The 26,637-nt window shown below is 37.9% G+C and overlaps 1 protein-coding gene across 9 annotated transcripts in view; it reads left to right on the top strand.

Moving 5' to 3' along the window:
• Nucleotides 1-26,637, top strand: part of SCML2 (Scm polycomb group protein like 2) — a 70,199-nt gene that overhangs the window by 30,554 nt on the left and 13,008 nt on the right. For all 9 annotated transcript variants that reach the window (XM_027689029.1, XM_027689030.1, XM_027689031.1 and 6 more), the window contains 5 exons: nucleotides 2,918-3,006; nucleotides 4,445-4,688; nucleotides 16,452-16,702; nucleotides 21,481-21,616; nucleotides 23,455-23,658. In XM_027689029.1, the coding sequence (XP_027544830.1) occupies nucleotides 2,918-3,006; nucleotides 4,445-4,688; nucleotides 16,452-16,702; nucleotides 21,481-21,616; nucleotides 23,455-23,658 (924 nt within the window). The remainder of the gene's footprint in view (nucleotides 1-2,917; nucleotides 3,007-4,444; nucleotides 4,689-16,451; nucleotides 16,703-21,480; nucleotides 21,617-23,454; nucleotides 23,659-26,637) is intronic.

Genomic DNA, 26,637 nt, shown 5'->3' with positions numbered 1-26,637 from the left:
ACTTCTACATGTGGAAGTCTTTGAAGATTTCACATTGGTCTGAAAATAGTTTTACTTTTAAGAAGGAGGAAAATTAATGGCCGAAATTTACCTGAACACTCTCTCACCTGTTACCTCGTTCTGAAATTTTTAGAAGATGCGAGAAATAATGATCTTAATATAAGAAATTAACTGTGTGCAGAAATGAGTTGCTGATGGATTCCATCTTATAGTTATGAACCTACTTCTTGTTTGGTGTCATCAGTAATTCTTACAGATTTCTCATCAGACGTTTAGTGAGGATAGGCATTATTTCTCTTAGTAGCCTCTCAAAAACTTGTCATCCCAGTTTATTAGCAACTTCCAGTTCTTCTGTTTGAAAGACAAAGTGAAAAGTCTCATTTCACTATGGCATGAAGCTTGATTTGCTTGTAGAAAGACAGACACAGGAGCAGTTGACATAACCATTAAGATACTTTGCAGAGATTACAGATTTTTGTGCTGTTGTGTTCCTTCAGAAAAGCAATGCAATCAGGGTGCCAGTCTAGAAAAATATTATTAGGATAGATACAGTTTAAGCCCAGAAGGGCTTTTTTTGCCCTTCTTTCCTGTGGATATATACCGGTTTTGAATGAAAACACTGAAAATTCTTGACATTGGGGGAAAAGATTTTTTTTTTTGAGGAGTTTCTCAGTTTAACCTCTCTGAAGTTCTTGATATAACCTTGTAGAATGAATGAAGTGATACCAGTATGGAAAAGGGAAGAGTACACCAGTTCCTTCAGCTGCACATATGTACAGTGTTAAATATATGGCTTCAGGAACATAGCACTTTTTAAAATGTGTTTCTAAACCAGTCTGATGAATAAAACAACTCCAGTTATATATAATGGGGGCAGTCAATTTGTTAAGAAGTGAAACTTTCATCAGTAGAAAGGTTGATGCCTTCTCCTCAGATACTGTTTCTTACTCCTATTTGATCAGGCTGTTTGTGCAGAACCTCACAAGCAGTTTTCCTGCACCCAGGCATGTAAGCTTACCTGCCCACTGAACAATTGCTGGTTATTCAGAAAAGAATGTGAGTGCTATTATTTTGTTCCTCCTGCCCTAGATTTTTCTAGAGATAGGCTGAATTCCAGCAATCAAACATTCTGGCATACCTAGATAAATTTTTGAAAAAGCCTTTTTGGCACTTGTACAGCATCCTGTTCCTGGGCAAAGCTGGGAGCTAATTGGGTGTATAATTACCTCCTGTTAGACATTTAAGCAACTGATTTTTTTTTTCCTGAGTAGCAGGGAACCTTCTGGATACTAATGTTCTGCTTCTATCATAATAACTAGATAAAACAGTTCCTCCTACCTGATTTTTACATGGGTTTAATTATGCATGTTACATAACGTTTTTGAGAAAGTGATTATTGTAACAAAGGGCTCCTTTTCCGGCCTCTGTTTTCCATAGGTGAACGTGTTGTTGTTGAGATCTTAATGTTCTGAACAAATTATAATGCAGACAACATTTTCTCTGGTTTTACCAGGACAACTTTAAGGCCAAATGAAATTAATTGAAACTTTTGTTTGGTTGTCATTTCTCTGTCTTGCTTGTATCTGTTTTCTGGCAAGCTAGCTGGGAATATTGTGTTTCACGTACCACACATGTTTAGGTTGTATAAAGACTCTGGTATGAAACCAGGCCTAAAAATCAGCTCAGCAGTCTTCAAATTGTGACACCATTTATCACATACGAGCTTTACATTAGTTTGAGTGTTGCATAGGTGGTTCCAACGTGAAAACTGTTTATTCAATGGAAGGTAGCTTAAAGCTATGAGCTAAAGAACCATTATAGCATATAATCCAATTTTAGATGAGTAAATGATTTAACTTATCAAGAATTGCAGATATATTCTGCCTTTCGAGTTAGTTTTTTAGGAGAATTGTTGAGGCTCAGCTGTGAGGGAACTTGTCAGTTCCTGGCAGATTCTGGTACTATTTGCTTTATGGAAAAAATTCCAATTTGCTCTGTTATGTCTATTTTTCTGTAGAACTATGCCAGACATATAACTGCTAAAGATGCAGAAAAAAATGTCCACTATGTCTGTTATCTTACTCATTACTTTAAAACATTCATTTGGAAAGCACAGAAAGCAAAAGGATTTTTTTGGGTTTTTGGTTTGTCTTTTTAACTGAAAAGTAGTTGATTATGAGGAAAGATTATCTGGAATGAAAATGTTTTCAGCCAAACCTTTGTTCTGCTTAATAAGGTAGTTCATCTAAACATACTTGATTGTTGTTTGTGCTTTTTATTCACTTGTTAATGAAGAATAATAAAGTAGAAAGATCTTCTGATTTATGTTTTTCAATATGATACACATACTTACTAAAATAATTGTATTTGTTCTTCACTCTTAGGCATTCTTTGGTTTTTATGGCCATTTATGTATTTGTTTTAATGGGGGAGGGAAAATAAACCAATTGTTCTTTTTTTTTGTCTGTGGTCTGGTGAAAGAATGACACGATTCTCAAAAATAAAAAGGTGTCTCCTCAATAAATGAGGAGGATATTGTTTTAGAATGAGAGGAGAAAAGCAGACCTGAAGAGAAAGTGAAGATGCTTGGGCTGGGGAAGTTCCACTGGACCAGGAACTATATGGGACAACCTTACGAACTACTGTGTTAGAACTTGCATGTCCTTAAATCCTAGAAGTTTATCTATAATATCCCTCTGTATGATGAGTGATTCTGCAGGCAAGTGACTCAGAGTGGAAATGCACTGCACAGCTTTCTGTACCGAAAGTGACCGTGTTCATTCCTTCTTGGCTGCTTTTATTTTGGCCAAGTCTAAAATAGAGGGAATGAGGCATTAGTAAAATAGACATTATATCCTTCTCCTCCTATTGTGTATTACAAACTGAAAGTAGGGCTGTTTATTTGTTTGTTACTCAGGGTTCCAGATGAATGCATCATCTTGGCCAACGTTTCTCTTAAGAACTCTCAATGGAGCTGAAATGGCACCTGCAGCATTCTTTAGGAAGGTAAGAAGAAAAGCATTTCTAGTAAACAACTTCCTATCACTTGGTCCATGGTTACATTTTTTAGTGAGGATGCCAAGATATTACCCTGTTTTCTGCAGCACAGACAGGGAAGGCAAGACTATTATTTAAAATTACTTTGGACTGGATTGACAAGCTACAGAGCTAGACAGAAAGCAATCTGCTACTAGTCCATTGACATTGGCATTTCTTTTCCATCATTTCTACTTTTAGCTGAGACTTCAAAGTATGGTGTGTTATTTAGAAATATTGTGTTTGCTCATTTTTTGTCTCACAGATTTTAGATACAATGCATATCACATTTCTTAGCAGCACTGTACTTGTGATTGTGCACAGGAGTTAAAAAAAATAAGGGGGAATGAGAGCTGTTGAAATACAGTGGTACTTGGAAGGGTTTTGTTAAACATTTTCATTGGGCACATATTTAAAATGTAGCAAGAAGTAGTTGAAAATAGCAGAAAAAGCTGTTCAGTTTTTTAAACATGACTCTTGAGTAAGTTACCGTGAAACAGGAAAAACTATATAAAAACAACAGTAATATTAAAATGACTTGTTGGTTCAATTTTTTGTTGAGGTGATAAAACCCTGCTGTGACGCTGAGTGTCTTCATGTTGGATACTGAGAGTGATATTGACAACTATGTCAGCAAATCAAACAGTTGGGTTCGGACCTGCAGTCACATCACTTGGTGTTAACTTCATATAATTATAATTTTTTTAGATAAGATTATATAAATTTTCTGAGGTGTGATGAGCCATGCTTCTCTGGGCTAGCACATCTGAGATGGGTTTGAATAATAAGGTTCTTGAGGTGGTGATTGGTGTTCCATTGGATCACAGGTCCTGCTGTGGAAGTACACATATGTTGGTCACATAGGCTTGATTTTTGTTTTTCTTTTGTCCACTTGGAATTGGTCTAAGGCCAACTGAGCTAGCAGATGCCTATAAATAATGTCCAATGCTAATGAATTTTTCATGGATTAATTGAGAGGTAAAGCTTTTGCCAGACAATTATCAGTCCCCAGAAATATCCATGCTCTGCAAACCTCCTATTCTTTATTAGCATGTAATAATTTCATTTTAGTGTCTTTGCTGTCTTGCTGCCCAGACATAATGTATTGGGTGCAAACAATTGCTTATGTAAATACTTTTAGCAGGGTCTTTCTGTCATGGAGAATTTGGCTAGTTATTCCAGCTATCTTTGTGGGAATAGAATCTAGATTTTTGTAATACAGAAGAGCAAAGGCAAAATTGCAATATGTATAAGTTTCTTTGAATGTCTGCTATAACTTTTTGAAAATAGTGAGTATAAGTAGTAAGGATGTTGAGGAAAAATAAAGGGTTGTTGTTTTCTTTTGTGTTTTCTTCTTATTTTAAGAGGCCATGGAAATACGGATATTCTGCCACTCTTATTTTTGTAGGAACCGCCAAAACCTGTGCCAAATTGCTTTAAAGTTGGAATGAAACTTGAAGCTATAGACAGAAAGAACCCATACTTGATTTGTCCAGCAACCATTGGAGATGTTAAAGGAGATGAAGTTTTTGTTACATTTGATGGCTGGAGAGGAGCATTTGACTATTGGTGCAGATGTGATTCTCGAGATATTTTCCCAGTCGGATGGTGTAGCTTGACAGGAGATGCATTACAACCACCAGGGAATGATGGTAAGATGACTAATAATATTGCTTAATTATTTTTCTCCTCAATTACAGCAGAATTTTAAAAACCAGCTGGCTGTATGCAGATAACACTGAAGATTTGATTTGTGAGTAGCTGATGAGCATGAAATGTTGTTGAATTTTCTTTATGTAGTTTAAAGCTAATAGGAATTGCTGGGAAACAATTTTTGCCTGTTCATAGTAAATCTGGAACATGTTTTATGTAATACTATCAGGAGGACTTCTGATGATCTCTAATTTTTGTGTGCTTGTGAAAAATCTTGGACTTAGACTGGATTTGCTGTTTGTGTTATTGATAAACACTCTGGTTTGATGATACTAATATATTGGCTGCCACAGCACTTTATATTAAGCTAATAGCTAAAAAAGTAAAGTAGTCTTTGCTTCTGTAATGATTGAAGGTCTAAACTATGTATTTATTGTTTCTTCCTTCATACTTAAAAAATTCTGTCTTGAAGCTGCCTATTCTGAATGCTTTGTCATCCTCTTCCTTTAAGGATGTTTGTCGAGTGAGTCATAATGTCCCTTTAACGAATGACCGCTGTGCTTTATAACATAAAGCCGCCTGCCTTTGAAAGGAGGGAGATGGCATCAAGAGGGATATCCCTGAATATAATCCCTTTGCTACTCTGGGGACCACTTGTCAGGTTTCTGTAGTGTAAGGCTTTTCTGTCAAACTGTTTAAACTTTTTCTATCCTCATCCCATAAAATTTGTCAGGAAGAGAGATTTTTAAAGAGGGGAAACATATTTTAATTAATTACTTTAATATCATTAACAGGAAAAATTTGTTTTCAATGAGAATTTTCACAGGTGGTGTTAGGTGAGTAAGAAACAAGTACACTGGTGTCACAGAACTCCCACTGGAAGTACCAAAGGAGTAGAAGTAGGAAGGCAAGAAATCAGTCATGTTTTCTGCCCTTTCCATCCCCATTGTTTTTCTCAGTCTTTTGCCAGCAGATCAAGAACTCTATGGACAATCTAACTAAAATTAGTTAAGGGCACCTCTGCATCCTTGCCCTTGCCTGCCTGTCTGTAGTTACTGCCAGTGGTCATAGTACCTGGAGTCGAGTTTAGTCTGTTTTGGTGGATTTCAGCAAGGGAGCAACTCTGTGTGTAGCTGTACTGTCCAAGATGATCTGCTGGTACAAACCTGCAGTGAGAGGGAAAGGCAAATTCAGGTGAGAATGATCTACATTTGATGAGAAGTCATCTAATAGGTAACAAGCTGACCTCAGTCTTAATGTTGCAGTGCTCCCAGTCTCTGAAGTGTCTTTCTCAGCTTCTTTAGAGAATTGACCTTGTCTTGAGAGATCATGAATGAGTTGTCTTATTATGGTAAGTTAATTATTTCTTTAACGTGTGGGTGACTGTGCACTAGAACAGATTGCCCAGAGAGGTTGTGGAGTATCCCTCACTGGAGATGTTCAAGAGCCATTCTGTGCCATGTGCTCTGGAATGACCCCACTTGAGCAGGGAGCTTGGACCAAATGACCCACTGTGGTTCCTTCCAGCCTTACCCATTCTATGATGTACAAAAGGGGCTGTGTAAATAAGTGGCATAGAATTTTTAGAAGGTATTTTTGTGACAGTTCAGATTGCTCAGTCCAATTTCATCTTCTGGAAAGAAATATTATTAAATTGTTTAGTCTACTCCAGTTTCACTGCTGAAAAGCCAGCAATACTTTGAGGTAATACGTACAGAATTTTTCTTGCCTGATTAGTGCTTGATAGAGCTCAAGGAATTGTTTGACAATTAGTTAGTAAAGCTGATTATGTAATCCAGTTGTTCAGGTAATAAACCAAACAAAATTCTTGAGTATGTTCAAATTTGCTGAAGGCTTGAAATACCTACCCAGGTAGGATACTATTGCTTTGTTATGGAAAACAAAAACACTTTAGGCATAAATAAAACGTGAAGTAAGATTCTTACAGACTTGTAGTCAAAACTGAGAAATTTGGACATGTGACAGAAACTGAGTGCAGAGAGGTTGCAGACTGGAGATTTTGTATTTTTGATTTTCAAAGTGAGTACAAAGTTAACTGCAGTTTTATTGAAATTGTTTGCTCCTTTTTTCACCAATCTGAGCATAAATAATTTGTTATTTCTGTTTTGCTTTGTGTGCTTATTTTTTGTGCTGTTTGTGGATGTTATACAGACTTGTCAATTTTACATAGCTAGATGAAATATTTTTTGTTCTCAGGTTATGTTTTTCACTGTTATTTGATTGCTTTTGAGCCATTGAAGAACTGTAATGATAGTCCTTTACTGAGATGTAAGTAATAGCTTCAAGAAGAGTGTAATCAAGTCATTTCAATTCAGTAATATGATAATGTTGTCAGGATTCTTCATTAAGTCACGTTAACATTGACTACTCCTGTTAAGGAAGAAAGTATGACAGATACTACATTGCAGGGATTCACTTGGAATATTACAGTATTATTCTGGTCTGGAATTTTTTCCTGCAGGTTACTTTAGTATTTCTGCCTTAAATTTCCTTAATAGAAAGTGAAAAATAATTGACTGAGAGTGGCTTAAATGTCAGAGTGAATATGAGAAATATTCTGGATTTTTGTAACTACCTTTCCTGAAAGCATTTACATGTGCTAAATCACTACTTAAAGAGCTTAAAAAAATACAAAAGCCTCAGATTTTAGGGAACAAGCAAAGCCAATATCCTGCAATCTAAGTATGAATGTGATAAAGGATGCTTTAAATTTCATCCATATCTAGGACAACAATTTCCTGCCATGAGATGTATTTTGTGGTCTAATTTAACCCTTAGAAAGAGAGATGAAATGGAGCAAGAGGGACAATATGAAAATTAGGAAAGATTTTATTTTAGCTGGTTACTGTCTTGGCCTTTTAGGATGCCCAGAGAGAATGTAGGACGTCTGCCATGGGAGGTGTTTAAACACCAGCTTCTTGGATGTGGGCGAGTTTATTCAGGCCAGATTACGTGGTGTATTTGCTCTTCATAGCTGTATCTTCTGTAACTCTCATTGGTATTAGACAGATAAGCTCATGAACTAAGACACAGTTAATAGAAGATAACGTAGAGAATTTGTTTTAGACCAACTCTTGATAGCATTCAGGCCTTAATCTTTGTGTTTGTGTTTTGTCTTTGGTCCTTACCAGAAGACATGACTTAAGTGGACCTGGCTGGATGTCAGGGTATGTGTACAGTGGTATGAAATGTAGCATTCAGTATTTATACTGTTAGAAGCTGTGCTTAGCTAATATTGTAGTTTGTTTCACTAGACATGTCTCCGATAGTAGTAATTTGTTGTATATGGTTTAAATTCACTGCTTGATGTTGGCTTGACCTACTGCCTCAAGGTTAATATTTTAAGGATGCAGTAGATTATTTTCTCTGTGTCTCTTGATCACTTATGTGCTTTTAGAGATGACTTGTCACCCATAAATATTGTTGTGAACTATAGCAGGTGAAACAGTTTGACATGATAATGTTTATGCTGGACCAGTCTGAAGGTTCTAGCAGGCTTTCTTCAGCACTGGCTGAAGAAAAGCACAGCACATAGGAGAGAAGTTTGCAGAATTATTCCTAGTATCTGTCCCTCTATAACTCAGCACCTTCCAAGCCCAGAATAATGCTTTTATGCTGAGTACCTCCTGGAGGAGTTTGATCTAATCTGTTCAATTATATGTTGGAGCCATCTGAACTTCTGACACTTAAAACATCCTGTAGTAAGGAGTTCTCTACTTGAGTGTATGTTCTGTGGAAAAGGAGATATTCCTGTTTCTTGCTGGTAGTTCAATTTGTTGTCCTTGGTTTCTTGTATTGAAATAGCTTCTTGTACTTCCACTAATTGTACAGGAAGATTTTACTTTTGTTGTTCTGGGATTAGTTTTATTCCCCTGGTCACCCTTGTTCTTCTCTACTGTTTCCTTTTCAGCTATGGCATTTTTGAGCCACTGGAACCAGAAATGCACAAGGTATTGAAACTAAGGGACATAGTGGTGGCTTCTGTTAGGTTTTCTGTTCCTTCCGTAATTATTTGTGAATTGGTGTTTGTGGTTTTTGGACTATTACAGAGCAATGAACTGATATGATGTGCTTCCTTGAGTGAGTATGAATGCAAAAGAACATTGTCTTGTTGCTCTAGTATTACCTTCTGCGTTTGGTCATTCTGAAATTCAGTCATCTCTTGGGTCCGTATAACTTCTGCTTTTGATATGCTTTAAGAAAGCTTTTAAAGCTTGATATCTTTTGCATCTTTTTTTTACTCACTCTTTTTCTAGGCCAAATGTATTGTGCTTTCTATTTAACCAGAATAGATTGCAATTTTTACTTTACTCAGTTGAATAATAGAAAGCTATACCTAAGAATACTCTTGTTATGCTCTGTAACTAGTTGTGTCTGAGGGTTATGATTGAAGTAGGTGGCAGATGACTGGAGATTTTCAGAACAATTTCTATTTGCTGTTTCTGTATAAATTTATTTTACTGTTTAGTTATTATATGCAAATGGCACTTACTTAGACAACCCACCTCTTTTGTTTATAATAGAAGTAAACCCTTTTCCATAAAAGAGAAAAAACAGAAGAACAACTGGGGACAAGTTATGAGTGATTTCAATATAAAGTAGTATCCATCGCTTAGATGTGAGCAGCATCTGGAGAGGGATCAGTTTCTGTATATTTGTGATCCCCACGGCCTTATGAAGCTGGATGCAAGGATGAAGGTGGTGCAAGAACTCAAAAAGGAGGAACTGCTCTCTGTGCTCTACAGGAGAAAATTTGGGGGACCAAAGGAAGACAATGAAGTAATTAAAAAAAAAACAAAACAAACAATGTGATACACTGTAACTTTTATCCTTAGTCATATTCCTTCTTTTCCTCTCTGTCTCCCACTCTTCCACATCCTGTGTTCCCTCATTGCTTTTCTCCCAATTCAGTGCATTTATTGTCAGTGAGAGCAATCTTCTTTCATTACGCTAATCAGCCTGTGATGTTAAAGGTCTCCTTCAAAAGCTGTCTGAAGCAATAAGAATAGCACAGGCTCAAGCAGAGATTTAAAAGTATCTTATTGTCTATTTTATGATTTCTTAGTTTAGTTTTATTTAATTTTCAGTCATGTTCTCAATGCTTACTTTGGTAGATTTTACCAAGCTAGATACTGGAGACGGTCTTCTCTGTTATTGATGAAATTACGTGAAAATAGCTGTGCTATATTTTCAGCTGAGTTGCACATGATTGTGCAACATCAGTATAAACTGAAGCACTGCCCTATTTGCAGATGAAACAAAAGAAGTGCTAAAACTTTAGACAGAGCTAGTTAGGTCTGTGAAAAGACTACGTTGTTTGGAATAGGCAAAAGAAATCAGATAAGCATGGTAATTAAGTTTCATTAAAGAAAAAAAAGGTGAAATGGTACAATTCCATACTGCTGGAGGTTTCATTTTTCTGTCAGTGCAGCCAGCTTCTCTTCATGAGCAGGTCACAGTAGTTAAGTCAGGCACATACAGTAAGCAGATTTATGCTGTCTTCAGAATTGTACATGAAAAACTCCTCAGTGCTTCAGGCTAAAATCTGATTTGCCACATTCTCTCAAATGTTAAGCTTTTTTATTTGGTATTAATGTTTCTTGACATCCTGCAGCAAGGCCTGGATGGTGCTGCTACAGTGCAGTAATCACTTAAATAAAGGTTTTGCCTTTCCCAAAGCTGTGACCTTACTGTATGTCTGGTTCCCTCACCATCTTACCATGTTTATTTATAAGGTAGTTATAGTTTATAATTTTCTTGTAAATTGGAAGTACTCCAACACATGTATTTTTGACTGCTACATGGATTTTTTTTTTATCTGCACTTGTTCAGGTATTAAACTGCAGATATTTCAATATACTCAGAGCAGAAAGTTGTACTACTGTACAGACCTCCTACCTGCAGTTCGAGTAATACTTATATGGAGACTAAGCAGTAAGGAGTTAGTAAGTTAGTTGTGCCAAACCACAGCAAGTGGTTGGGAGTGGATTTTTTCCAAATCTGTGTTAGTACATATAAGTTGTGTCCAGAGTATCAGTCCTGTCATTCAGATACTGAGACAAAACAAATTGTGGCATTGCACTATCCATGCTGTATTTCTTTTTTTCTTCCTCTGAAGGTTGTTGCATTTTATTATTTCATTTTGGGCCCACCTTTCATACTGCTTATGCTGTTTGGGGAAAAATAATGGCAAAACCAGGGCAGAATCAGTAATGATGGGGTAAAAAATCAGGTTGTTAAATTTGTACCTGAGTGTAGGCATGGGCTTTGCTAGTCTTATTGCTAGATTCATTATCAGCACACTGAAACTCTCTTCAGGTAACTCAAGTTTGTGCTGCTTTGATAGTTTATGAGGTGTTTACTAGTTCTCTTCCTTGTTTTCCGTCTCAGATTTTTATCAACAAAATACAGGGGATTTTTTTTTTTTAGTTGGGTTTGGTTTGGTTTGGGTTTTTTTGCTAATGTGATTGCAGTGGCAGTGCTTGTTGATGGGTGAAACTAGGAAGGTCTTGGTTTCTGGGTACTAACTGAGAGATTTTTGCTGTAGTTTTCTTTTGTTTTGCTTGTACCCCCTACTCCCACACATCCCCTGCCCCAGCTGAGCTATTAAAAGTTGGGTTTTTTGAAAGTGATATGTGTAATTTGGCTAGCAGTGGGTTTTGATGCACCTTAAATGGTATTTTCACTGGTCAGTTCTCTAGGGGCTGTCTTGCCTATCTCTTGAAAATATGGGAGACTAGGGCTAGAGGTGAGGGACTGAAGGTGCTACAATGCTGCCTGACAAAGTCAGGAGGAGAGAAATGCTTTTCCTTTCCTCCAGTTTTGTCTTGTGTTGCTTGGAGCCCTCCATTTCACCTTTCAAGGCTGTGAAAGGCTAAAAATTTGTGCAGAAAATAGCAAGAGATGTTTTTCTTTCTTTTATTATACTGGCAATAGAAACTAAAATCTAGAAATCAAGAAAATTGCATGTTGTACTGTCCATGTCTTGCCAAGGTGGATGTTGGAGTTTCCAAGTGCAGTGTTGCTTTTTAGATAGCAAAATAATTACTTTTAACTGATTTTGTATCATAGCAACATATTAATTAGTATCTTGCAGCTACCTCTTAATCAGAAGTAATCCAAACACAGATAGAAAGAGGTGGAATGTATTACAGATATTTATGCTTTTGTATGGCTCTCTTGTTCAATTGAGACATAAGGACATAAATTTTTATAATCCTTGGCAGTGAGCTGTTTTGAAAAATTGCTAATCTTTTCCACTTCCTTTGCCAGTTGTCAAAACTATCATGATAATAACTTACAGTATTAAAGAAGGTTAATTTTATAGTTAAAATTCCAGGCTGGAACTCGGGAGATATGTTTCCATTACTTCTGCTGTGGAATGCTCACATGGATTTAGGGTAAGTTGCTTAATCTCTTTGCCTCATTTTCTTCAGCTGTAGATGAGAGAAGGACCTAGTTTTTCTATTCTCAGAAGAGCATTGGATTTGCCTATCGGTGGGGGCATAGGACCAATACTGCAGTACAAATAGAATAATTTCTGTCTTGAAAAAAACCCTAGTTTAAACAGTGAACTGCTGTTTTTACTGTCCTAATTGGCACCTTCACCTCAGGTAGCAATGCTGTGTTTACAGAATGTACAGCAAAGAGAGCCTCTATATTGCTTTGTGTAATTTCACTTGAGCTTTTTTAAGTCTTGTCTTGTAATTGCTGTTTGGTGACACTAGCTGAACAGTAGATTTATAATGTTTAAATATTACAAATCTGAACCTTTTTTCCCTGCTTTGCATAAAAACATGGAGTGAAACTGTCACTGTGGATTATTTGAGGGAATTTTAGTAATTAGAATTGCATGAGAATTCAGGCTTCTGAGCTGTCATCTGTTCCATTCCCTTCCCAAGTACTGGAGGTTTCAGTAACTTCAAATTTCACAGTTGCCTTTAATATCTGACTTATTCTGGCAAGAGATCTTGGAGATAATATTCTGGAGTCAAATTGTGCAGTCCTGCCTGTGTCTGGGCAGTTTTTTTGCTTCTGCAAAGTAGAATTTGGTCCTCATGTGAAGTCTAATCTTTCATGTCCTTCTCATGCAAATGAGCTCAGTTGACTGCTGTGGATCTGCTTGTTCTAACTAGGGCTGAGTTGCAGCCCCACATCTTTAGGCTGTGAGTTCCAAGATACAGGATTTGAGATTTCTCTTATGTACACTGGATACAAAGTTTGTAGGTGTTGGCATTCTCACAGAACTGCTTGGGGGGGGGGAAAAGAAGAATGTTTTGAAAGACAAGTGATTGAAAATGTGAAAGCTGTTTGTGAGTTGCATGAAGGTAGTCACCTATAGTCCAAACAAACATGGCAGTATAACTAGAGCTCTGTGAACTTTGAAAACGCTGTTTAGTTGCTAACATTACTATGGTGAAGTATGTCTGTATAGTGTGGTCTCTGCTGTTTGGTTGTTGAGAGTGCCAGTACAGGTTTTGGGTGTAAATAAGATACTTGGGAAGAAAAGCTGTGCATCCCACTGCTGAAACTGGAGCAGTGGATATTTGTGTAGAAGAGCAACATGACACAAATGCTTGATTTTGTTTGTGCAAATGAGAAGGCCTTTGTGATGCAAAGCAGCATCCTGAAAAGGCAAATGTGCTTTTTTGGTTGTAAATATCCCAACTAAATACTGCAGTAATTGCAAGCAGAGCTTGGCATTTTTCCTCTCTATTCTCTTCATCGTTATATTTTAACAAGTTCTCATGAGACTATTAAAATGTCTTAGTTTTTGGAACATGTGGCCATGTGGGGATAACTCTGTCTACAGATGCAGTGGGTTGGCAGCTTGATTTTGCATGTCTTTTCATTTCCCTCCAGATCCTGTGACCCGGTGTAACCTTTGGTCTCCCTCTGAAGGCCGGGCTGAAGGAAGTATGAGCAGGTGACTGATGATCACTGTCAATACAGCCTGCAGACAATATGGGAATTACTTTAGCAGTCTCCCACTCCCTTGCGCTCCCCCTATCCTCTCTTAAATCAACAAATGCAAATAGCAGCCTCCTCATTTGCTGCTATCTCCAGGAGGCTGCCCAGGCAGCATGGGCTTTGTTGCAGTCCTGCCTATTGTAAAAAGCAGCTTCAGCCCTAGGCAGAAGGAAAAATACCAGTGGGACCTGATTCCCCCCCTTTAATGGTTAATGCTGCTAATATTTGCTCCTCTGGCGTACACAGGTAGGAAGATGCTGAGATAAGGTAGTACTTGATGCGTGTGGTTCAATAGTGCAACCTGAAGTGGTTGGAGGTGATTGCATTGTTACTCTTTGTCCAGTAAATGTCCTTCTGGAAGGGAATAGGGATTGTCCAGCGTCCCAAAAACTCATACCTGTGGTCCTAGAACCTGTTGACTTGAAAGTAGCTATATATTTAACATAATCTGTGTCTTTACTATACGAGAACAGGAATGCATTGGCTAGATTTCAGCATAGGCAGAGGCACAAAGAATTTGTTAAACATTTCTTTACAAGGTCATGATTGTTTTGTTAAATGCATAGTTGTGTGGCAAAAGTAAATAGCTGCATTTTATATTGTTGTAAGCAAATATAGGGCACAACATGTATTACTGTATTGTACAGCATACAGTTGATATTGTTTTGCTTTCCAGACATAGAGCTTAACATGAGTTGCCATTCAGCAATTCATGGACATAAAAGTAATGCTGTGCCAGCATTTGGTTAAAATTCTGTTCATCTTATTTTAAGCTGTCATTGCATATGAAAATACATTTTGGCATACATAAATAAAAGGAAAGTGATCGCTTCGCACATCCAGAAGGTGGTCCTTCTCAGATACCTAGGGAATATCACGTCTGTATTTGATGTATTAGGATTGCAACCAGCTATAATGAAGAGATTTCTTCTGAACTGCCATTTAGGAATATTAGATTAGTAACCGAATCAGGCAAATAGGAATGTATGTAAATGTTCCTACAGCTCTAGAAATGTGTGTCAGGAGTACTTGTATTTTATAAGAAGTCTGGACACAGTGTGTATTTCATCTTACTGTGACATTTTCTATTGCAAATATTTAATAACAGTTGACTCCTGAGTAAAAATACAGAGTTAAAGTAACAGTTGTAAAGCTAGGTGCTGTACTGTTGAGTATCACTTAGAGAGTTACTCAGTCTTTATATATGTTATTTTCTTAAGATCTAATTTCAAATTTATCTTTGTGTTTTATTTTGTGTTTTCCTTTGTTACCGGAAAGCCTCAACATAGTAATCTTTTTGGAGAAGACGTATTCCAAAATCACAAAAATCCAGAAGTAGCAGCCCCGTGTGCTCCAGTTCCAGTCTGCATTAGTGCTTTGGATCAGGCACTGGTCACTGACGTACTTAAAGCTTGCTTGAACCCTAATTTGCAATACTTCTGAGTTGTGTCACATTAGGTTCATAGTATTTAAGGTTATGGTAAATCACTTGAATTTTACCGTCAGCGGGATGCAAAAGGCTGTGGTAGGAGCGGTGTGATACTAGAAAGCCGTCTAACTTAAGGCGTAAAGGCTTAAATATGTTGTGTGTTTCTTTATCATACTTCTCAACAAGGGTGGCTTGATGTCACAAAATTTTCTATTTTCATCTTCTACTTACCTGTTCCGCAACTTGTAAAATCTGTCTGCCTGCCAGCAAGCAGGTCAACAAAATGGAATATTTGTTGGCCTTCTGGACTTAGTATTTGCTTTTTTTTGGCCACAGGTACCGCTATAGCATGGTGTGGTACGTCTTTTCAGTGAGGATATGTCCTTATATGAAGGTTCTGTTTGGCATCCTTTTAGTGTTTTAATCTGTCTGTTGGGTTGGAAATAGATAAAATAAAATCATCGTTGTTATTTCAGAGAAGAGTGAATTGGATGGAAAAGACTCTTAACTAGGAAGTTCAATTCAGTGAAATCTGATCACATCCTGCAGCTTCACACCAGATTATAGTGCAGTCATATCATATGCATATTGGATCATATCCAAGTGGATATCTATTGGGATCCCATATTGAATTTGTATTGGGATGGGAGATTCACCCATTTCATGGGAGAAAACCACTTCAATGTAAAGAATGAATAAAAATGATACTTTGTGTTTGATTTTTGGACGTCCTTCTTCCAAATGGTTTGAGGCAGAAAAATCTGGGTATAGTTATGTGAACTTAACTTACTAAACTGGCATCTCAGAGAAATGCTTATTAATGACTTTTTACCTGTCATCAGTTTTCGTTGTCAGTGGGCTGATTTTCTTTGCTGCTCAAAATTGTTTTGTAGCGCCCTGGAAGTTGTTGGCATGTCCTGTAATTGTGGAAACTGCTTTTAGAGGAAAAGGGATGCATTACAGGCTGTATAGTTTGTGGCCTTCTTGATGAAGGCCTTCTTGATGAATGGCACTTTATAAATATCATAATTAAATTATAGGAAGCATTTATAAGGTGAGTGGATTAATTATTTTTTCTTTTTTTTTTCCAATTCTTATTTGAATGTTTTTCTCTTAGGAAAGCTCCTCTAAAAGAATGGGTACAAAGAGTTCTCTCTTTGGCTTCAATAGAGTTACATAGTTTCATGCCAACCACTTAAGTTCAAAATACAAAGTATATTTATTTTACAATATAAATTGTGCAGTACACTTTTCTTTTTTTAAACCTTTGTTAGAAAAGTTGCTTTCCATTGTTCATTTTGAGGTTTTCCCCCCCTTCCCTTTTGTTTTTGTTTTTCCTCAGTTTCCATTACAAAGAGCAGTGCAAAAATCCAATCTTCCCCTTCCAAAGTGACCCGGCGTTCAATGCAGTCTCCACAGAAATCTGCTCCAGTACCAGCACAGCGAGGCAGGAAACCAGGTCGGGGCAAACCCCCTGGACAGTCTGCAGTTCCCAAGAAGGGCCGGTCTCCTAAAAATATTCCCCTGACAAAAAGCACCTCTCATACTGAAAGTCTTAAAACAAGGAAAAAAAGTTTAAAACCTGGAAAAAAGGTTAGTCCTTATCTACTACTTTACTTTGTACTGCAAAATGTTGGAGTGAGTTTTTAAATTATTATTATTATTATTATTATTATTATTATTATTATTATTATTAAATTTTCTGTCTTCTCTTCAGCCTTCAGGGCTTTACTGTTTTCGGCAACTGATTACAAGAAAAAAATCTAGAATAGCTATCCTGGAATATTTCAGTGTAAGAGTTTGTGGATTATTTTATTCCCAAACAAGATTATTAAGTTACTTATGGGTGAGTAGTTGGTGTTGAAAAATGCTATTCTGAAATAGCCATTCCTAGTAAAATTACAAGAGCCAGGAAAGCCTTTAAGCTTTTTAGTCTGAGTTAGTTTGTTACTGAACTATATATATAGCATGTGTAATTTTTTAATTTTTTTGTTTTGTTTTGGGTTTAGAAACAAAAGAACAGTGAGGCCTTTGTTGCATAATTTAGGCTTCTTAAGCATACAGCTGGATTTGCCAAATGAATCTCATGGATACCCCCTAATCCGGGAGATACTACTAGCATAAAGCGCAAAGCTTCTTTCAGGCAAAGCATTTCTCTAGGTGTGGGCCTAATTCTGCCCTGTTCTGAAAGACATGATGCCTTTCTGCCTTTCTCCCTGCCAAGCTGAGTCAGATCTGGAGTGTTGGCAGCTGCCTCCAGCTTCACCTACAGTGGAGCTGTTTGATCAGGTACACATTGGCACTGCTGTACCCTCACCCCACTTCCTGCTCCCATGTGGTACCAGCGCTGGTGGGTAAACTGTCTGAGTGAGATAGTTCAGGAAGCTCAACTGGTAGACAACTAGCACAACATCCGTCCCTCTTATTTCCTTCTTTGTCTGCTCCACCCCAAAAAAGCACAAGTGCTACAGCTGCTGCAAGGAAGAATAGGATCACAGCAGGGCAGATTTCGGGCAATTTGGATTGCTGTGGAAGTACGATCTATTTTCTGAGGCTTGCTCATGCACAGCAGGCTGTCAAAGAGGAGTAGCAATCCTGCAATGTCTTTCCTCAGGCAATTTACTCCTTCCTCCTTTGCATTAGCACTGGTGGGGAGGTGGGGGACACTGTTGTTTGGGGGTTTTTTGTGTTCATTACCCACCCCCCTCCAAAGATTAAAAAAGCAGAAGTTTTGTGGCTTTTCTCCTTCACTCTGTATCAGTGTGGGCTGTGGGATCTATTGCTAGTGATGTGTGGAAAGGGGTGAAGTAATGGCACAGGTGGGAATTCTCCCTTCAGTGACAGTGCTGATCAGTGTAAAGTGCTAGTGAAGTAACATTATTAGAGTGTAACTAGAACTCTCTAGTACAAAACTAGAAGCAACACTTTGTTGAAATGATGACCACAAGATAAGAAATGATCTTGGGGACCAGAAATTGAAAGCTGAGCACTGTCTTCTCTGCTGCCTGCCCCTTCCAGTTGGACACCCAAACTGGTAGGCAACTGATGGCATTGGTCTCCAATTTTGTTTGTCTCTTGCTTGGTGTATAAAAGTGCACAGAGGCACAGATTAAAGAGGAGAAGGGTGCTTCCGTTCAGCATTAGCTAGTGGGTGGGATGTTCTCCACGAGTCTGGGGAGGTTTTAAAGTACAACATTGAACACTGGACTGTCAAATCTTAAGGTCTTACTCAGGTATGGCAGGATGCTCACTTTCATGTATGAATTTTGTTCTCTCATTAAAAAGAAATCGAGAGGCTTTATCTATCTTTTGAAACAATAGTTGGAGATATCTTGCCCTTAGAAGAGGCTTCTGGGCTCAGACTGGATGTCTGAAAGTGTCTGCTTGGAGCACTGCATTTGACACCTGATCTGTGTGAGGTACCTGGGGAAGGAACTGATGGAGAATGGGGGTTACTGCTGACACTACCTGTCTTGGGGCAGTGATTCTGAGATGCATAGTGAAATCTGTGCACTGCTGATTTCCTCTGTGGGACCAGGCAACAGAGTTAGTTTCGCAAAATCTAAGTTTGATGTATCTAATTTGGGAGTTTTACTACATTAACTTTTGCATTAAAAACTTGAAAAATTAGCTCCTTTTGAGAATTCATAGAAAGTTGTTATTGCTTTGTTACATGGTTAAATTGCCAAGATGTTATACATATGTGCAAGCTTTTCTTTGGGCTATTACGCCTGTTAGCATAAGGGTAAAGAGGCGAAATGCAGCTTTGTGGGAATTGTGCACAGACAGGGTGTATCTGACATGGAGTGCCATACAGCCTGTATACCTCACAGGACATATGCAAATGGTATGTGCCTAGAGATTTGAAACTGCTTTTTTTTCTTTTTTTTTTCTATCTCCCCCAAGACTGATCAAAAAAAACTCCTCCAGGTTTTAGACTGAATAATTGTGCTTCAAGTGTGAGCTGGCTGTGTGGTAGTTCAAAACCTCTGTATTTAGGGAGATTGGTCTATGCCTGTTACTCTGTGGAGTTGTTTGAATTTCTTTGCCCTTTTAGGTTTGTTATGCTGCAATGTTTATCACTGTGCAGATATTAACTTTTATTAAACAGCTAGGAATGTTGAGCTCTTGCGTCATTTTTCTCCTTTATTTAAATTTTTTTCTAAGCTTCCCTACAAGCATGAGATGCATGATGGATTTTGTTTTCCATTTGTTTCTCACGGTTTGCACTGTATGTTTTTACTCTGTCATAATGAAGAAGAAACCTCTTTACATCTCTTTCATTATATTTTAAAAGTACACTTCGCATAACAGTGCAAAGAATTCCTTTCAGACTTTCTTGAGGAAACACCTTGGTCTGAGTGTGTGTAACAGCCCTAAATTCAACCCCACAAAAAAAGAGTTTTTAAGTGTCAGGGTAAAGCCAGTGAAGTTGGCCCAGTGTTACCAGACTGTGAGCAGTGCTCTCTACAGGCAGCCAGAGTTGGCAGGGGCCAGCCAGCAACAACCAGACCAAGGAAATGTGCTGAGTCCTGCTGGGAACATGGCCTGCCTTGTGAAACACCGTGGCTTTGGGCTCACAGCTTGTTGCTCCTCAGTGTGGGATACAAAATAAGAGCCTCAGCTGAGCAAGTATAGTGTGCTGTGTTTTCTTCTGAGGGAGAAGGTAGGAAATGTCTGGCTGGCCTCGCCACACTTGTGAGTTAGTATGGAGAGCGGATGGTTCCTCTTAGTTTAGTGTTTGTATTTTGTTTTCATGGCTATGTTTTTCCCTATTTCCTCATCGTTCTCCTTGACTTGACCACCCATATTTTCCAGCATGGTAACGGACAACTGCCGCCCCTGCTCCAGGGGACCTTCAGGAATATTAGATTTCAGATCAAAAGCTCAGTCTTCCCAAGTCCATTTTTGTTCCCTGTATTAAGGATGGAGGGAGACCTTTCTGTCACCCAGTGTGAAGATACTTAGGCAATTCCTGACAAGTAATACATCACTATTTGGTTCTGTGTCTAACGTGTGCCACCTCATCTCATTCACAATGCAATGCCAAACCTTGGCAGTCCATTCCTTATGTTCATAATGATTCCACCAGTACCATATTGTTAAGGACTTTCTCCAGTGAAACCTATCTTCTCTGAACTGTAAGGGGACCAGAATTTTTCTTCAAAGTGCCCTGGATTTCAGAAGGAAGTTAATTTATTCTTTATAGATGTTGTAAAGAAGTTAAGCACTGCTTTTTTTAGAAAGTGTATGTTTTGATTGCTTTCTACATTGTTTTTAATACATTATTTGGAAAATATGCTGCTTCTAAAAGTGTGAAGGATGAATACTGCTAAATGGAAGAGGGCTTAGCCTTCCTTAGCGACTTGACTGCATTTTTATTTTACTATTTATCAGTTTTAACAGCAAATCCTTACCACATGACCACAAGTCTCTACTGCCTTCAGCAGTGTCAAGACCTTGAGTAATCTCTGATATTCTTAATTTTTACTAGGTGAGAGAATGAGAATTTTATCTGTTCTCGTGTGAGAATAAGTAGTGAAGGGAGAAGTGATCAACTCTAATTTATTCTTTCTTTAATTTTCATGTATTTTCATAGTATGTCAAACCACATTAAAAAGGTCTTTCTTGTGCACATCTCTTTTCTAAAGCCCAGTCCAAACCAAATTACAAAAAAATTCTCCTTTTCTCAGGTGGAAAAGATAATGCACACTGACCAATTTCGAAATCTCTGTGCTGCAAACTGTGGTTGTCTGTCATATGATAAGCTTCAAATAAGTTTGGTTTGGGAAAGAGAAAGGTTTTGGCAACAACATGACTGGATTGTAATGACAGGTTTATTTGATATCTTTCATGAAGCACCAGTTCCTGCAAGTGGTTACTTGAGAATTCCAGCTCCTTCAAAACAAGTTGAGGGATAATAGAGGTGCACTGTGAGGTTCTGTTCGGATGTGACTCAGGTCTTTTATGGCAGTATATACACAGCCCAACTAACTTACTTGAGTTGTGATAAACCCAGGTGATTGGAAGGGCATGGACAGGAAAATAATCCAAAACATCTCTTCTGTGCTTTGTAACACTTAGAAGAGTTCATTAATTTGTATAGAAAGCTTGCTCTTTTCCCACTTTTTAGGTAAAGATGGGTTCCTTTATAAGTCATTTATCTTTCACTGTGTTACTAAAGTAGCTGTAAATGCAAACTGACAGTTTCTGATCTTCCTTTCCACAACTTTACCTTCTTTCCTGTGTGTGATACTTGTGTAATAAGGAACCACACAGATTCATTAAGATGGTAACTGATAGCAGAAAGGTTTTGCAGACTCCTTAAAAAACATTAAACATTTTGACTTTGTTTTTTTTTCTCTAAACAGAAAAAAGTCTTGCCAGAAAAACCGACTCCCGCATCTCCTTCTCCTCAGTCATCTCCTGAGGGGGACAATGGCACTACACAGATACATAAAGATGGATTTAGTTTGTCTGGTGCAACTGCAGCAGTTATATCCACAGGTAAAAGACAAAGAAAAAAATGTTTGAAATGGCTTCCATATCAAGGAGAATAATAGTGTCATTTTATGGCAAATGTGCTGCAAACTTATTACTAAATTGTTTTCCAGCTACTTTATTTTTTTAAAGATATTTGTAGGAACCAGAGTTAGTTTGCAGAACTAGTATTTTGATGCATGCATTACAGCAATAAGTGCTGGGGCACAGGGGCTTTTGATAGATCTGCTAGACCTGGCAGTTTGTTCCTGTCTGAAGAAGGAAATTGTACAGTTCTTTCATGTCTGTCCCACTGCCTAATGTATGAAATGGGAATAGATGTAGCTATGGTATTCTGATATCATGCAGGCTGTACTGTAATATAACAAAATGGAGATTTTATCTTTGTATACCCTTACATGAAAAGAAACAACTCTGTTAAAACCCAGTAAAGGCAATCAGAGGGAATATGTTCCTCTTTCCTCATGTTTGCTTTTTTTTTCTTTTAAATGTAATGAAATGCATCTTGAAAAGAGTTGGCAGAAAAGAAATAAGTTAGTAAATGAACTAACCCATTGAGGAACTGGTAACTCTGTAGTGAAACAATTTGTGTGTTGTCACCTGAAATCTCAGATCTTCCTAAAAACTCCATAAATTATGCTAATTTTGTTTGGGATGCCTTTTTACATTTAAAACCTGTTTTTACAATTGAAGTTGTCAGGCTCTTCTCATTCCCAATTTCAGTCATGGATGAGGGGAAAACATGTACTTTTTTCCTAGGAAAATAAACCTTTTGGAAGGCAGTTGTTGTTGATGAGCCCAGACAGAAGATGCTGTAGAAACTATTTTTGTTGATTCGTAGCTTTGATTATTTGTACAAATAGGTTTCCTCCAATTTGCACACATCAGAGAGTAAACAGATATGCATGAGGACTCTTGTGGAAATACTTCAGTTTTAAAAGTCCTGGTTTTTATCTAAGCGCAAGTCATACTACAGTTCAGAAAATGTCAGTCTTTTGTGTAATAGAATGTTTAGATTGTTTAATCACCACAGAGGCACATTTCTTTATTAAGCTGTAATAATGTCTTGGGTACCTTTTTTTGGCATATGATAGCGAAGTTGAACAAGAAAAAAAAATCATCAGTTACATCTTTTTCCCATGTTTTTCTGCCTTGGAAGTCTCTTTGGAAGACAATTTCACATTGTCTCTTTAAAAAGTATTTTTTCAAAAGTCCTGTATGGTTTTTTTGTGCTAAGCTTACAGTGTTTCTAGATAAGTGTTTATTTTATTTAGCAGAGAAGGCCACGTTGCAGTGTGGGAATCACATGCGAGAGGTTTGGATCTTCTGAAGGTACAGGCCTTCAGTAGCCATTGTGTGTGTATAATGGCCCTGTGTGCATGTATATGTTAGTGTCATATGGGTGCTTCAGAACAAGCATCAGTGGTAGGTATATAACATAGGGTTCTCTTTGTTGCAGCTTCTTAAACAGGAAAAGATTTAGGCAGTAACTTGGTAAGACCAGCTTTTTAGAATTGTCTTAGTTGTTTAGAGTACCTGCCAGTAATTCGTACTTTATTGGAACTAGTGTAGGAGCAGAGATATCAAAATACAAGTCTTGTTACATTAGTGAGGTAGAGAAGGGCTTCAGAGAACAGGAAGAAAAAGTGGGTTTAGGACTCAGGCAGGAGAACCTTGGTGGAAGAGCACTTTCTGCATGCTCTGAAAGCACGTGTGCATGTTCAGCTTCTTGAGTTGACCAGCACATCTTTTCCTCAAGATTAAAACTAAAATGACACTTTGCAGTTCTAACTTGAAAACGTGTCTTGGTTTCTTGGCAGTAAATATGGCTTGTACCTTTTCAGTGTGTGTTTATGTCAACAAACATGGAAATTCTGGGCCTCACCTGGATAAGAAGAAGGTTCAGCAGCTTCCAGACCACTTTGGACCAGGTCCTGTCAATGTGGTGCTTCAACAGGCTGTACAGGCTTGTGTGGATTGTGCCTATCAAGCCAAAACAGTCTTTGGATTTCTGAAATCTGGCCATCACGGAGGGGAAATGATAACTGGTATGTGAAGATGCTTGGTTTCTTCTGTTTCTTCACTCGGTTGTGAACTTGAGGTAGGGCAGAAGAACTGAAGAACTGCAATGAATTTATATCACTTTTGTAACTATGTAAACACAGGCAAGAACATATACTTGTGAACTCCCTCACTACTGGTGGTGAGTGATCTCTCTCACTCTGGGTTCAGAGTGATTTGAACAATTCTTTAAATTAGAATTTAGCAATAGCAGTGTTAAATTCCGTATGCACAGTTAGGTTCTTATACTAAGCAGAGCTTGTGCACCTCATTTAGTAGCCAGACATTGGTCAAGTAAACTCAGTACAAGTGAAGTAATCAGCTTTATTAATTCAAGTCATTTGCATAATCTTATCCATACTTGGTGTTTGTGTTCTTAATGCATTAACAAAGTGGGTGACAAGTCTCAAACTAATCTGTTTAGCTTCCAGGCAAGTGATTCCGCATGTTCAAGTTGCTGCTGCTTCTCTTACCCCCTTCCCCAGAACTGTAGCAGGATCTTCATCCACCTATGTCCCCTAATATGGAATAGGTTTATTTCTATTACATTTTGATGACAGGTCTGTAGATAAATTATCTTTATCTCTCAAACTGAATAGCTGTTCTTGACACTTTTTCCTTCTAGGCTAGGAAATATTCTATATAGCAGTTAGCACATCAATTCATAATTCCATCACTGGTGATAAAAAGACTTTGTATTACTTTAATATCTTTAGATTAACACCAGATGTGAAAGATGATTAGTGGAATAGAGGTTCAATTAAATACTCATAAAGATGTTGCTGCGTAACAATATTTAAAAAGCAGCACCCCAACCTGTGTACAGCAGAACTACAGTAATCTTGCTTAGGCATCCCCATGAGTTTGTTCACAAAATGGATGCTGCTTCTCAGCTGTGTAGTAAAGACTTAATGGCATTGTATGTGTGGTTTTGAAACTGATACTGCTTTATTTTTGCAATACGCATGAAAGTTTTTTATATTATTAACTCCCTGTTGTACCTAATTCAGACAAGTCGATTTTCTACAGTAAAATGCACCGAGATCTTCACTGCCAGTGTTCTGTTTGTGATTGTTTATCACGAAGGACTAAATCATAGGCCAGTGGTGACTCTGGGCTGTGACTGAGTAGTTGAAAATAATTATTTCAAAGAGCAGAAAGAAATTTCAGATTTCTCACGAAGTTGTGGTTTGTTTACATTCAAAAATTCTGTACAAAAAGGAAGTATTGTTCTGCATCTGGCTTCACCCCAAGGCCTATATTCAGAGAAATCAGCTCTGTAGCCCTGTATTTGAGGAACCTGGTGATGTAGACTGCTCCTGAAGTAGAGTCCTGGTCCAGGTGATAGCGAGCCACAAGATCCCAGGGGGTTTCTGGTGTTCTTGAACTCTTGCCTTCTCATTGGTTTGTCAAACAGGTTGCTGAGAAGCAGGTGAGCAAACACTCCCTGTTACTGTATCAAAAGTTTGTGTATGATATATTTTGTGAACCACAAAATATGACTTAGATTAATGTAGCACATTGCAGATATCTGTGTACATGAACAGCAAGGAAGAAGAGGAAAGCAACAGTAGAATAAAATAAGGAATTACAGAATAAAATTGTGAGAGTATTTGCTTGTAGCTTTTCTTGATTTAAAGTGGTTTTGGAGGGTGGTTTGTTGTTCACGTTTTGTTTGGGGTTTTTTTTAGACTGACAAGAAAAAAGGATGTTGCAGCAGAAAACAAGAAAAGAAATCTAAATCTTTTGGGGAACTGATGCTTTCATGGCAAGTTTTATACCTGCTGTAGGAGGAAACTGTGCTGATGAGGACATGGATAAAATAATCTTGCTAAAATTTGTGGAATAATTAGGGGGTTCTTTCGGTTCAGCTGCCAAGGAAAATAATTGTTTTGAATAAAATTGAATTTAGGATTTTTCCATCTTTTCTTACTCAAACGAAGGCACAAACCCTTTCATTTTTGCTTGATGCATAAGGTTTCAATTCAGGCAAATATAACTGAAAGGAAATTAAAAGCTTGATTAGCAAGCCCATTATGGTGGTGGTGTCAGCCCCTTTTTTCTCCCTGTAGTACAGACACTGTGGTGCTTGGTGGGATGCAATAGATTGAGGCTCAGATAAATTTTCTCAAGAGAGAATAAAAATCAGATTCTTGGATAAGTTTCCTCACTATCAGAAAAACACATTTTTTGATAGTTTAGCTCTCAATCTTTCTCCTGGCTTGAACCTGGTATTTATAACACACCCAATGGAAGGTAAAGAAATGAGTATGACTCTTGGGGGCTGGGATTGCACACGCAAGCTCCAGTCCCTGTTTATATATCACTAAAGGTTGAGGTTATTGCACCTCAGAAGCACTCCTTTTAATTTTTTTCCCCTAGCATTTGTCTGGGAAGAAAGATGCTCATATTGTCCCCAAGCAGAGCAGACAGTTGAGCCTATGGGTCTAGATCACACACCCTTGGTTGGAGTTTTTCTGTTTGCCCTTAGATGTTCAGACTACAGGGGAGCTGTGTTTGCACTGAATATTTATTTGTGGATTTTTCCCATGGAATGTTCTCCTGGGGAGTCACAATGCCTCAGCTGTTTCTTGCTTTATCCTCTTGACAACTTTTAAATAACATTGTTCTTTCTAATACTTATTTCAAAATGAGAAATTAAGGGATATAGAATAAGTCATTTCCCCAAAGTCATATAGGAAGATCCATAAAGCTATTATAAAGCATTTAAAATTTCTGCTGTAGCTGGCTACTACCTTGCAGTAAATTTGTCAGGAGGTCAGGCTGTGCTAGGTCTCACAGCCCATTTGCTCTCCAGAACTGGTTGAGTTCCAAGCAAAAATTTGCCTTTGGAGACCCCTTCCCCAAACAGGATGTAGAGGACCTTGTGTCTGAGCCACATGTGGGACTGTTAATCATTAGCATTTCATTTGAACGTTGGAGCCTGGAAAAATCGAACAGGCCAT

The sequence above is a fragment of the Neopelma chrysocephalum genome, unplaced genomic scaffold (assembly GCF_003984885.1).
Source record: "Neopelma chrysocephalum unplaced genomic scaffold, ASM398488v2 Primary Assembly neopelma1_76, whole genome shotgun sequence".
Taxonomy (NCBI): Eukaryota; Metazoa; Chordata; class Aves; order Passeriformes; family Pipridae; genus Neopelma; species Neopelma chrysocephalum.
Note: the sequence above shows the minus strand (reverse complement) of the source record. Positions and strands in the feature narration are given on the sequence as shown.